Source organism: Vigna umbellata, chromosome 3, assembly GCF_029865625.1.
Source record: "Vigna umbellata cultivar VRB3 chromosome 3, Vumbellata_1.0, whole genome shotgun sequence".
Classification (NCBI taxonomy): Eukaryota; Viridiplantae; Streptophyta; class Magnoliopsida; order Fabales; family Fabaceae; genus Vigna; species Vigna umbellata.
This window is the reverse complement of record NC_142167.1, coordinates 51,363,185-51,376,298: the sequence shown is the minus strand read 5'-3', so window position 1 is coordinate 51,376,298 and position 13,114 is coordinate 51,363,185. Positions and strand designations below refer to the sequence as shown.

The 13,114-nt window shown below is 31.4% G+C and overlaps 1 protein-coding gene across 1 annotated transcript; it reads left to right on the top strand.

The window, feature by feature from the left end:
• Positions 1-7,436: 7,436 nt before the first annotated feature.
• Positions 7,437-8,571, top strand: LOC148202888 (transcription factor MYB106-like). Its single transcript, XM_088109302.1, has 3 exons — positions 7,437-7,569; positions 7,695-7,824; positions 7,923-8,571. Exons 1-3 carry the CDS (start codon positions 7,437-7,439, stop codon positions 8,569-8,571), a joined length of 912 nt encoding a protein of 303 aa, XP_087965428.1.
• The last annotated feature ends 4,543 nt before the right edge of the window (positions 8,572-13,114 follow it).

Below are 13,114 nucleotides of genomic sequence, written 5' to 3'. Positions count from 1 at the left end.
TCTGGACAGCTTAACTTGAAAATTCCCAACCTAATGCTTGCACCAAAAGAAACTCTATGAACACCTATAGATCACCGTTTGGTGAGAAAACACCAAACATAGGACCCTAAATGATGTCAAAAACTAGAAGAGAAACTGATGAACACATGCAAGCTGAGCAGTGTTTGCATGCAACAAAAAGTACAAAAACTTCAAATGACTAATGAACTTAACTTACCAATTCCAAACAACAACTTGATCGGTGAAAAGAGAAACTCTTGTCACGAGGAAAACTCAGACATAATTTGATTGATGATCAGAAGAAGAAGAAGGTGAGAATTTGCAGAGAGAAGGATGAGAAAATGGACTTAGAAGCTTAGAGAGAAGAAGTGCATGCAGAGGAGAGTGGCACGAAAATTTGAAAAATTCCTTTATATACTACCGTCAAAACTGATCAGTCCTCTCATTTACATACATCTTTCTTCCACTTTCTCTGAATTTCTAAACCTTTACAATTTACATATTTTTAATATTTTTAATATTTTATTTATTGTTTATTTTTTTCATGTGAAAATATTTAATTCTTAATTTAAGTGTTTAATTACATAAATCTTTCATTTATTAGTTAATATAAAAAGTTATGTTTCTTATTTTCCTATTATTAACTTTTGTTTAAAATGAAGAACTTTTTTGTTTTTTAAACTATTTTTATTATCTTTTAATATAGACTAATTTGACATTTAAAAAGTTTTATAATTTTTTTTACGATATTTTTTATTTTATTATATTCTTAATTACACATTTATTTACTTTATGTGATGTAATACTATTGTATAGTATATCAAATACTTTTTAAGATACACATTTATTTGTTTTATTTTTTTTAATATTTTTATTTATTACTTATTTTTATCAAATTTTTTGATATTTTTTTTTATAATTATAATTATTTTCTGACTTATTAACTTACACTACAATTGTATAAAAGAAATTGATTTAATATAATATAATAATTTAATATCTTTTTCATGAATTTTGTTTATCAGAATTTTATATATATTAAAGTTTAAAAGATAAAAAATTCTTGCTAACTTTATTATTAGTTTAATCTTTTTTTTTTGTGTGATTTGGGATATTATAATTTTTATTAGTATATAATTTTTTTTATTAAAATTTAAAGAATGAGAATAAAGAGACATTTAAAATATTTTTAAATTTGAATATATGTTTTTCTTTTCAATTCTTTTAAAATATTTTTAAGTTTTATTCATTTTGTTTCTTTGTAAATTTTAAAAAATGTTTGGGTTCTTATGAAATTTTATTTGGTATTATAATTTAAAAAATATATAATTATAATTTATTTTAAATATTTAATATTAAAAAATATTTAATTTTGATAATATTATGTTTAATTTGTAAATTTTTATTATTATTTTATAAAAGTAAATTGATTGATTGAAACAACAAGAAAATATATACTTTACTGGTATTGGTATGGGTATGACCGTATATCCATTATCATAGAGATAAAATAAGACAAAAAAATTTATACTTGAGTATAAAATAACGAAATCGGTTTCTAACTGTATTCATCGTTTCCATCCCTGCTACTTAGGACCATCAAATATGATTCATTATTTATCATTCTAGTTAGAGAGAGTGAGAGTGAAAAAAAAAATATGAAAATGTTTTTTTTCTAATAAATGTTCAACAACAAAAAAATAATTCGCTCCCAATAATTTGAACTTTCTGAATGTTGTAATTTTATTACGTTGTAAAACATGTTTCATCATCTTTGGTTGTGTGGCTGCTATGAATTTCTTTTTCTTTTATTTGGGCCAAACCCACCCAAATGCAATTATTCCACCCACTTCCTTTTGGGCTCTTTCTTCTCCCACCTTCAAACTTTCTTTTCTTACCCACTTCATCATATAAAAATATTTTGACCAATCTTGTCTATCATATATCCAAAACATATTTTAAATCATATAATTTGAAATGCTTAGGTTGCATAATCTTGGATATAATTTTGAGCATATTAATATTAAAATAAAATATAATTTTATGTTATATAATGCACACAAATATTTTAAATTAATTAATTCATAATAAAAAACTGCAATTTAAAATATGGGTTCAGATAAGGTAATTCGGAACAATAATATATAAATAGTCTAATCCATAAAAAAATTATCATAGTTGTGAAATATGTAATTTAAATTTTGGACTACATAATTTAAAAAATAATTACTTTATGATTATTTTAAATTACATAATTCAGAATATGATTTTCCTGTTATATATTTCATATAGTTACGTGTTGTTATCATAGAGATATATTACTTTTTTTTAAAATTATCAGTATAAAAGAGAAATTACCAAGTGTCAAAAGGAAACATCCTTGATTTTGTTCTGAATACTCTAATTTGTTAATCATTTTCACACACACACACTTACATGCTTGTGAGATATTATTATACTTTTATGATTGAACCATGGTGACTGGCTCATAGGAGTTGGTCTTGAAGGTGTAGCACGTAATGATATTATTGATTAAAAAAAATAGTATTTCTTAAGAATTGAATGTGCAAGTTGGAAAGTGTTCTGTTGGATATATCTTGATGTGTTTATGGTCATAGAGTTCTTATCGTCAATTGCAGGGTGTTGTGTTAACTCATAATAGTTGGTATATCATTTGGCCTGAATCCAATCAGTCATATGAGTTGCTTTAGTGAATGTTCTAGGTAGCACAATTGCTTGGAAATGCTGCTCTTTTATGGACTGAAGACTCACCTGTTTGCTTATTTATTTATATATGTCAGTTTGTTCATGTAGGGCTGTTCAAGTTTTGCCTGTCTTTTAATTAATTAATTTATTTTTATTTTTATTTTGTCTTAGGCCCAGAAACCCACCAGAGATAAGAAAACATAGTTATTCTTCTTTGAACTAATTATCCTTTTTCTTCTTTAGAAATAGGTTAAATAAGTGTAAAAAGTAGAAATATGTTTTTAATAAAAATAGGGTTAATTTTCTCTTTTTTTTTGCCAAATAAAATTGGTTTTTAAAGAATTAGGTTCTTTCTCTTTTTAGAAAAAATTTAGAAAATAAAAATAAAAATATAAAAAAATTTGTAATATCTTTTGATATAACAAATAAAAATATCAAAAGATCGAAGAATATATTAAGTATTATTAATTATCATTCAAGTATATTTTTTTAAGTCTCATCAATATGGTTTTATCAGCGAGTAAGTTCAAGTCTTACTCACTTAACAAGCTATTGTAATTTGCTTAACAAGAATGTCGAGAGTATTATTAAATAATTTTGAAAAGATAAGTATTTTGATTTTATTTATGAAATATTTCGTAGAAAAGATTAAGGATTATTAGTTACAATTCATTTAAGTATAATTTTTAAGTCTCGTCAATATGGTCCAATTTTCCCAGCGAGCAAGTTCAAGTCGTCCAATAAGTTATTACAATTTGTTTAGCGAGAATGACAAGCTTGGTATGTGAAATTATATATTTAAACATGTTTTTACAAGCGTTTTGATATCTTCCATTCTCAAAACTAGAAATCGTTTAGGATATTGGAAAAATGCTCTTTGAAATTTTTTGGACTGCTACGAAACTCTTCCTTCTCCTCCTTTGGTCTTTATCTACATCATCTTGTTTTGTTCTTTTGGGATCGAGGAGGAAGATGAGTCACAAAATTGCAAGTAGAGATGCAAATAAACATCATTTAGGCATTGAGTAGTACATAGAACTTTGGGAGAGGCATTGATTCTGATCCATGATTTCAATTTCTTTCCAATTCTTCAATTTTGTAAACCCTAAGTTCTCCACCATGGAGAACTAAACCTATTTGTTGATATTAGATGTAATAAATTGATTTCTTGTGTATTTTGCATATACTTTTCTGTTTTAATGTTAGTATTTGATTTTTGTACTTAATGCTTGACGTCTGCAACCATGACTTGATTGTAGTTTATGAGATGTTGCAAAATGTCTCTTAAACCTAGAATTGAATTTAATTTTATCTAGGGATAAAACTTTCTTTCATACTTAAAACAACAAAATATGCAAAAAATGACTCAACTGGACCACCACTAGTACAATAAGAAGAAAAGACACCGGTTAATTTTTATTATTGGCATCGGTTTTGCAACCTAGGCATATGTGGGCGAGGTAAAAAGGACAGATTTTATGCCCTGGTCATGGACTGAGATAAAAAGCAGACAGGAATATGCCTCGGTTCTTACATAACCGAGGCAGTATCCTATTTTTTTTTTCAGATGCAATCTGTTTACAGTAGGCAACCAGAAATTGTTTCAGCAACCAGAAATTGTTTTAGCAACAAGAAACTGTTTAAACAACAAGAAACAGAGTGGTGCAAGTCAATGTTTTCACACAACCGAAAAATCCCAATCTCAATCCGAGATCAAAACAGAACTAACATTTCCCAATTTCAGAAACCCAAAGCGCTTGTGATTGTGAGTCTTCACTGGCTTGGCCTCAAAAGCAGAAGAACAAGAGTAGATGAACACCTTTTGCAACGAACCAGGAAGCTCCCTTAGGGTTTCCAATCACACAGGGCTGCGACGGCTGGAGGAAGATTGCCGATCTAGGGCGGCGGCGACAACGGAGGGGAAGAATAGTGGAGGCAGCAACGACGGAGGGCTCGCCGATCTGGAGTGGCTTGGCGATGGCGATCTGGAGCGGTGGATCTAGAGCGGCGGAGGCAGCAGTGGTGGAGGCAGCAGCGGCGGAGGCAGTAGTGGCGGAGGCAGTAGCGGCGGAGGCAGCAGTGGCGGAGGCAACAGCGGCGGAGGTAGCGGAGGAGGTACAGCGACGGAGGAGGTACAGCGACGGAGGCACGAACAGAGAAGAGTGAGAGCACGAAGAAGAGAGGAAGAATGGGAGAGCACGGACACAGAAGAAGTGAAAATGAAGAGTTAATGTGAGAACCGAGTTAGGTGGCAGGAGTTGTATGCCTCGGTTTCGCCTAGAACCGAGTTAGTAGTGCCCTTTAGGCTTTGGTTGCTGGGCAACCGAGTTAGTAGCTCTTATCAGACCCAACAACTGTCAGTGGAGCAGGTTTGGGCAGAGTTTTATGCCTCGGTTTTACGTAAAACCGAGTTAGTAGCATGCTTTAGGCACCGGTCATGGGACAAGCATATATTTAAGCTATTATTACGACTCTGCTACCGCACTATTATATGCTTCGGGTTCGCGTAAACCGAAGCGTATATTGCGCTTTCTAATCCCATTTTTTACTAGTGCACCAATTCTGCTCATGCATGATTAAAATGGCAAGACAAGAACAAAAATGACTCTAAAATGTGTTAACAAAGTGAACTCAGCCATCTAAGGCTAAGCATGAGTGACTTTCAATTTGAACTTGCAAGGCACCTCAATCTTAGTGAAAACTGAATTTAACTAGATTATGCTGCTGTATATACAAAATTGTAGCCGAGCTATGCCATACAATTATTGCTCTTATGGTGTGTAATTGCTTTCCAAGCAGAAACACAAATGAACTGATGTTGAAAAATGTTAAACAAATCACTCACACAACAACTACAATTGAAACAAAACTAAACTTATACAAAATCGAACGAAGTTGCTAGTGTTTTAAGTGGTCTGTCATCAAGCTCAATTAACTATTTCATAGTTTCTCATTGATTGAAAAACCTTATACCATACACCACTGGCTCATTAAATGCATTTTGACACAGAAAATAGTTTAACATAGGATTTAATGACAAATGAAAAACTGCACCAGAATTTAAAGTGACATAACTTAGACAAGACAAAATTTGAGATTAAAAATGAAAATGATTCAACCAAATTGAAATCATCCAATAAATTGAGAAAATAAACTTGCACAAACACAATAAACCTCCAAACAAGAATCAAGAATCCTAATATTGGCCGAACAACCCAATGAAACAATGAACGAAAGCTAAAAACAACAAGACAATAAGAAATTAAGTAGAGAACATGAATTTTATGTATACCTAGGCCAATGGATCGAGTAATGTGTGTCACACTTAGACAAAACTTATTTGTGTTTTTACCTTAAAGAATGAGAAAAGTAGTATTCATCACATATTAAAATATTGAGTGATCTTCCAACAAGAAGAATTCGAGTGAGATTGTTTGAAAAATTTGTTTTAATCATTATATATTATATATATAAGTTATATTGTTTGGTTGATGTGCTTATTTGTTGTAATTCTTTATTTTTGTTTTTCAAGTTTCTATTTTTATTTTATTCTATGTTTATGCTTTTCCATTTTCGATTCTCATATATTTTGTTATATAGAATTCATTGATCTAACCTATTTGTTCGAGTATCTTTTGTGTTTTTACGATGTATTGATGAAAATAAAGAGAAGAAAAAAAAACAAATAGTATTTGTGCAACATGCAACCCTCAAAAAAGAGTTTGTTTTTCTTTTTAGTATGATATAACAATATTTTCTATTTTATTAATGTTAAGTTTTGTAAATATAAAACAATTATTTCATAACTTTATATTGTTAACCGTATCAATATGAATTGAATGTTTGCATCATCAAAATATTAATATATATTGGTTGTGATTGAATCGAGGAGGTGCTTTTAAAGTAATAAATGCTGCCTCGTAGCTGACAATTTAGTTTAAAAGCTACTTACGTAAAAATATATTTTTATTCTATAAGTTTCAGGTGGGTATATTTGTTACTTGAATATAAAATATTATAAATTATAATCACATTTTGGGAAGTAGGGTCAAGAAATTGGGACTCATGTTTCTAAAATATTATAAGGATTTGTTTAATGTCAAAATATATTTTCAGAACCTCTTTTAAAATTGGAGTGGTTAAACTGTTAACTTTTTCTAACGGAATTTTCAGTATATCAGTAGTCTATATATTTTTGGATAATTCAGAGTGAAATGTGTAGACTAAATGTTTGGAAGGTCTGGTAAAATAAGAATATCAGTATCATGTAGACTCAATAAATCTCAGTTTCATCAACTTAAATTGTATGTTTAAATTTATTCAATCTACAAAATGAATTATATTATTTCTATCAAATCTGGACTTAAAAATTTGAGATATCTAACACTCGTATTCTTAAAAATAGAAGAGCAAATAAATACTCAAGGATAACAGCAGAAAGTAAGAAAACATGATAAACAGGTAAATACTATTATATATGAACATTTCGAGATAAGAAAAGCAAGAGCCTAAAAAGAAGTGGGCATAGGGAGTTTACGGATCTACAACTTTGATATTGACCCTATCTTCTTAAAGATGACAGATAAATATTCACCCAAAAGGTTTTCCTATAGGGTACGGTATTTATACGTATTATAGTAACAATCACCTACTGCTGTACTCTTCCAATATATCCTTCTATGTATGCATATGACTGATTCGAGTTACCTTACAACAGTTCGGCATTGAAAATGGGAAGGATGCCATGTTGTGAGAAGGTAGGGTTGAAGAAAGGACCATGGAGTCCAGATGAAGACAAGAAGCTTCTCGACTACGTTCGGAAGAATGGTCATGGAAACTGGCGTACAGTGCCTGCCAAAGCGGGTAATAACAACTTCCGTGTACCCTTTTTTTCTCAATCAATGAGTGTGCATGTTGTTGATATTGAGGATTCAAAGGTTCAAATCCCGATTTTATTTGTTACATATGTATGATTTATATATATCTAGGTCTTGAAAGATGTGGAAAGAGTTGCAGATTGAGGTGGATTAACTATCTCAAACCTGATATCAAAAGAGGAAACTTCAGCGCCGAGGAAGACCGTACCATTCTTCAACTTCATGCTCTTCTTGGAAACAGGTGACCTTCTTTTGGTTTTGATACTTTCGTATTAGTAAATCAAAACGTTTATCATCTATTTCTCAGAAGCTAATCATGTTTCTCTATTGCACACACAGATGGTCCATCATAGCAGCTCACCTTCCCCAAAGAACCGACAATGAGATCAAGAACTATTGGAATACCAACATCAAGAAAAGACTGATCAGAATGGGCTTGGATCCCATTACCCACAAAACAATAAAAAAGAACACGTTTGAAACCAGTGGTGTTGGCCATGACAACCCAAAGGACACCATCAATGTTTGCCACGAGGCTCAATGGGAGAGTGCTCGACTCGAAGCTGAAGTCAGAGGATCTATGATGCAAGCTGGATCGGGGTCCTCGTATTTCTCTGGGCTAATTTTAAGCAAAATTCCAACTCAACCTTGTCTTTCATCACATTCAGTGTCAACCGAAAACAGCACAGCGTATAATATGTATGCCCTCGTGCTTGCCACAAATCATGATTTTCCGTTACCTGTATCCACTTGGAGCATTCCCACGCTTCCTGCAGTTTCTAATACTCTACAAATCAGGAAAACAGAAAGTTTACTTTCATATAAGGTTGATATTAATGATTTGGGAGCTAGAAGCCAAAGTGAAACAGAAATGGAAGTTTGTGTTTCAAGCTTACAAGACGATGACATTATGGTGGCTGTGGAAGCATTTAGAACAACAAGGTCTGAGAGTATGAAAGAGCTGTTTGATGAATCCACTTCCATTTAGTGTAAAAGAAACTTAATAGGCTCCATCCGCATGTTTTAGTGGCACCACACGGTCTTCCACTATGCTAATTTTTGTGCTACTTTTAGTGTGTTGGTATTATATGTGTGTATTAAGTTCTCCAATGTTGTGAGTGAAGAGTGTAGTGTTTGTATTTCTGTAAAAGTGATTGTTTTCAATATAAGAAATATACGATGGTAAGAGGTATTTTATTTTATTTATGGATGATTTTTCAGGGAAGACATGGGTATATTTCTTGAAAGAAAAGTTTGAGGTGTTTAAGAAGTGCAGAATGATGGTGGAAAAGGAAACATACAAACACATTAAAGTTGATCGGTCTGATAGGGGAGACCAGTCGAGTTTATGAAGTGTTATGAGAAACACAACATAAGAAGATTCTTGACAATCCCATAAAGTTCTTCTCCACCCCACATTGAAGACATCCTTGATCCTCCCAATTGTCAACTTCTATTTTTATTTTGTTATACCCTTTGAGGGTAAAACAGATGTGATCATAGAGATAGGGTTTTGTAAACTAATTACTACTGGATCTACCTTTTAACATTCTAATACTCTTTTTATTCCTGTGTTTGCTTTTCTTTTGTGATCGGGGCATTCTATTTATTCACATTCATATATATATATATATATATATATATATATATATATATATATATATATATATTTCCAACTTTCCCTCAATCTATTTATTCACATTCATATGTTAACCCAACAAGCTCTAGTGAATACGATTTGAGAACTAACACAAAAGTCCCTCGAGCAAACTGGGACAATTTGAGTGCTAGTACCAAAACTAGAAACGAAAAGTCCCCCTGAGCAGAACTAAGTCATGCAGAAAAATACTTAAATAGCAGAAAAATACTTCTTTTCTTATCTCGACAAGATATAGAATAAGAATTTATTTTCCTTGTGTTGGGGTGTCAGTAGTCATTTCATGAAAATCTGAAGTTTTAATAGTGTTTGGTGGTGCCAATATTAATGTCCAAAGATCTCTTAAGCGCAACACATCGCCAACCTATCATAGAAAGAGGATATGTTTTGTTATTTTCACGCCAATCTTGGTTAAAAATTCACTCTTCAGCCTGTTTTAAGAAATTGAAAAATATTCTTGATTGAAATATATTATGTTGTATATTACAAAATTGCATTGTGTAACTCAGTATTATTTGTCGACATGCATAACAAAAATGCATTTTGTTTAAAAAACATGTTAAGATACGTAACAAAAATGTTTTGTTGTATTATTAGTTGATTTGCCTGTATAAAAAAAATATATTTCCGTCAATGATTTTTGTATCACAGTTAAAAAAGTTGGGATGTGGAAAAGAAAACAGCCTACGGAGGAGATACTGCATACATGTCATTCATTAGGTGGAGATATTCACATTATAGAAACATTAACATTTTGCATAGCTAAAAAAGTAATACTAATTAGCAAATAATGTCGAACTTGATGTATATATAATGTGGAAAAATTGACCTAATAAAATCTTGTGTAAAAGATTCTTAGATCATTTTGTTGGTCAAAGGACTGTAGTTATATACAGTCAAGTCAGCGTACACAAAAAGGCAAAATAATCCAACTGGGAAATGTACACACTTGTACAACACCTTTTGGAGTATAAGGAATCTTCCAACAAAGGAAAACCTTGGACATAAGGACGTAGTGTTGAATAGTAGAATATGTACACTATGTAGGGAGTAAAAGAAAACAACTAGACTCCTATTCCTGTACTATAATATATATAGTGTTTAGGGTATAAAATATGTTATAGATAGATAGAGTAAATACAATATACCATAACTAACCTAGGTCAATTTCCAACATTTTTTCTTGTTTGTAATTAACCATAAAAGGAATTTAGTTTGAAAGATTATGTGAATCTCTGTTATCTGTAATAAATATGGTATCAATCCAAGTGATATTTAGACAAAAGAAATTTGATGCAAAAAAGAAATATTCTTCAGAGCAATAGGTAAAATATTAAAATATCAAATTTAGTGTATATCTTGAGTTTAGGGTTTAGGTACATTAATTAACGTATCTTTACCACCTATGTGTTGGGATAGGTCTATCTTGGAAGAGGTTCCATATGGGTTATACAAACACCAATAATATCTAAGTCAACTATATAAGGGATTGACATCACTCTCTACCCAAAACCTTAAAGCAATGGGTCTTTCATCTTTATATAATGCTTTACTTTCTCATTTCTATGTAATAGTTATTTTATTATTTCTGTGTAATATAATAGAGCTTTGTATAAGGTTAAAACTAGGGATGACATCGGGTGGCACGGATAGTGCCTACCCCCAACCTGACCCGACAAAAAAAAAATTCACTGCACGGATACCCGCTTAAAAAATATTCGCGGATATTTTAAAACCCGCGGATATCCGTGGATACCCGCAAATATTTCAAAAACTATATTTTTATAAAATATTATAATAAAACTTAAATAAAATTACAAAAAATATATATAATATAATATATATTAAATTAAGTAGAAATTAAAATTTAATTTTAATTATATTTAACCTTATAAAATATAAATTAATGTTAATTTTAATTAAATTTATCTTAATAAAATATAAATTAAATTTTTATTTTTATTTTTTGCGGGTAGCGGATATCCGCGGGTACGGATAGTATAATACCAGCACTTGACCCGTTTATAAGCGAGTATTAAAAAACCCGCTACTCGCAACCCGTGGGTAATAAATATCTGCGGATACTAACTATCCGTCACTGATTTTATCCACAAATATCGGCGGGTGCGAATTTTTTTGTCATAGTCAAAACTAATGTCTTTTTTATATTATTTTTTTCTTGATGACAGAAAAAGAAGAAAAAAACAAGTAATATCTTTACTGATGTTGGGTTTCTTTGTAATATAGAAATGTCTGCCATCCAGTAACCCCATGGCAGTTCTGCTACTAATTCCAAGGTTAGATTATAGATGCAGTCAACTCTGTGACATCCCAAAAATATAGCACACAACTATATACAGGTGTCCACATTTAGTAATATGATAGAACAATTACTATAATACGAACGTCAAACTTACAGTTATTACAAAATAATCATTAAATTTTTCGTTTAACTTTGCAAGAGCTTCCTATACTACTATCGAACGTTCAACATATAACCGAACAGTTATATTTACAGAACAAAAATGGTGAACGTTTCGTTCACCAAAACTATACATTTTATATGACCGAACGGTCATCAACTATTCAGTAGGAGTCTCACCACCCAGCTCCTGCTCCAACGTAAGCTCTTCCCCTTCTGCTCACATCCAACAAGGATGATCATTGCAATAGAAAACCGAACGGTAACATGGATAAAACAGAAAACAAGGGTAAGCTACTATAATTCAATTAAGCAATGTATTCACACATGTAATAAACTACAAGTCCTTACAGAACGAACGCTATAACATACAGGAGCCAATATAGATATCACACATAACTGAAATATAATATTACTACACAACCGACACTTGACTTGACCATCCGAATTGTATGAATACGTAGCTTGAGGCTGTTCGTGTACTCGGGTGGTGTAGTAACTAGAAAACCATCAGCTGCCACCCGAGGTTAATCCGTTATAACTCACCCAATTACCTATGGGCTAGGACCTCCTGCCATTCTCACACAATGACTTACCCATCTCTACTTGAGAACTAGTAATCATCAGAATATCAGGATGAACTCCATGAATTTCATTATCGTATTCATACTTTACCACCACAATATCCTTTCACTGAGACATTCCTCCCCGGAATTCTCTTCCACATTACTTAAAACATACACATATACTTGAATACCCATAATGTTTCTCATTTATAATGAATCTTTACTATAATAAACAACTAGCACCAATCCATAACATCAGCATAACAAGATCAGACAACATTTCATATAAAAAGACCGAACGCTCACATAATACTACTCTTAAATACAACTGGACAGGAAAGATCAATACAACAGACAAAATAACCGATCGTTCATGTAATCGTGAGGACTTTGACATGAACCAAACCCATTTTTAAGAATACACACTCTAATTAAATCAAATTCTTAACTTAAGGCTGAACTATATTTAACTCGTCTCGTCACTAGAACGAACGGTATTCCACTATCCGACAAAACGGAACGCTTAAAGCTTATACTGAGCACTTATAACTACTGACACTTGGTGTAAGACCGAACGTTAAGATATTTTAGCTAAAATATAAATAAACTTATACACTATCATAAAGTAACATATCTTAAGCCTATTACTAGTACGAAGTTTACTAATAATAATATATGAACTATCACAAACCCAATTTACCTAATCCAATAAGACTGATTAAAAATGTATATAACCATCAACACTTGATATATTAATCACTTCCTATAAAACGAACGACTACAAACTGGTAAGGCCAAAATGCTAACTTTATTGATAGTTTATTCACTCACCATAACCGAACGGTTGAAACCGAACACCCAACTATTTCATAATTTTGCAGAATCC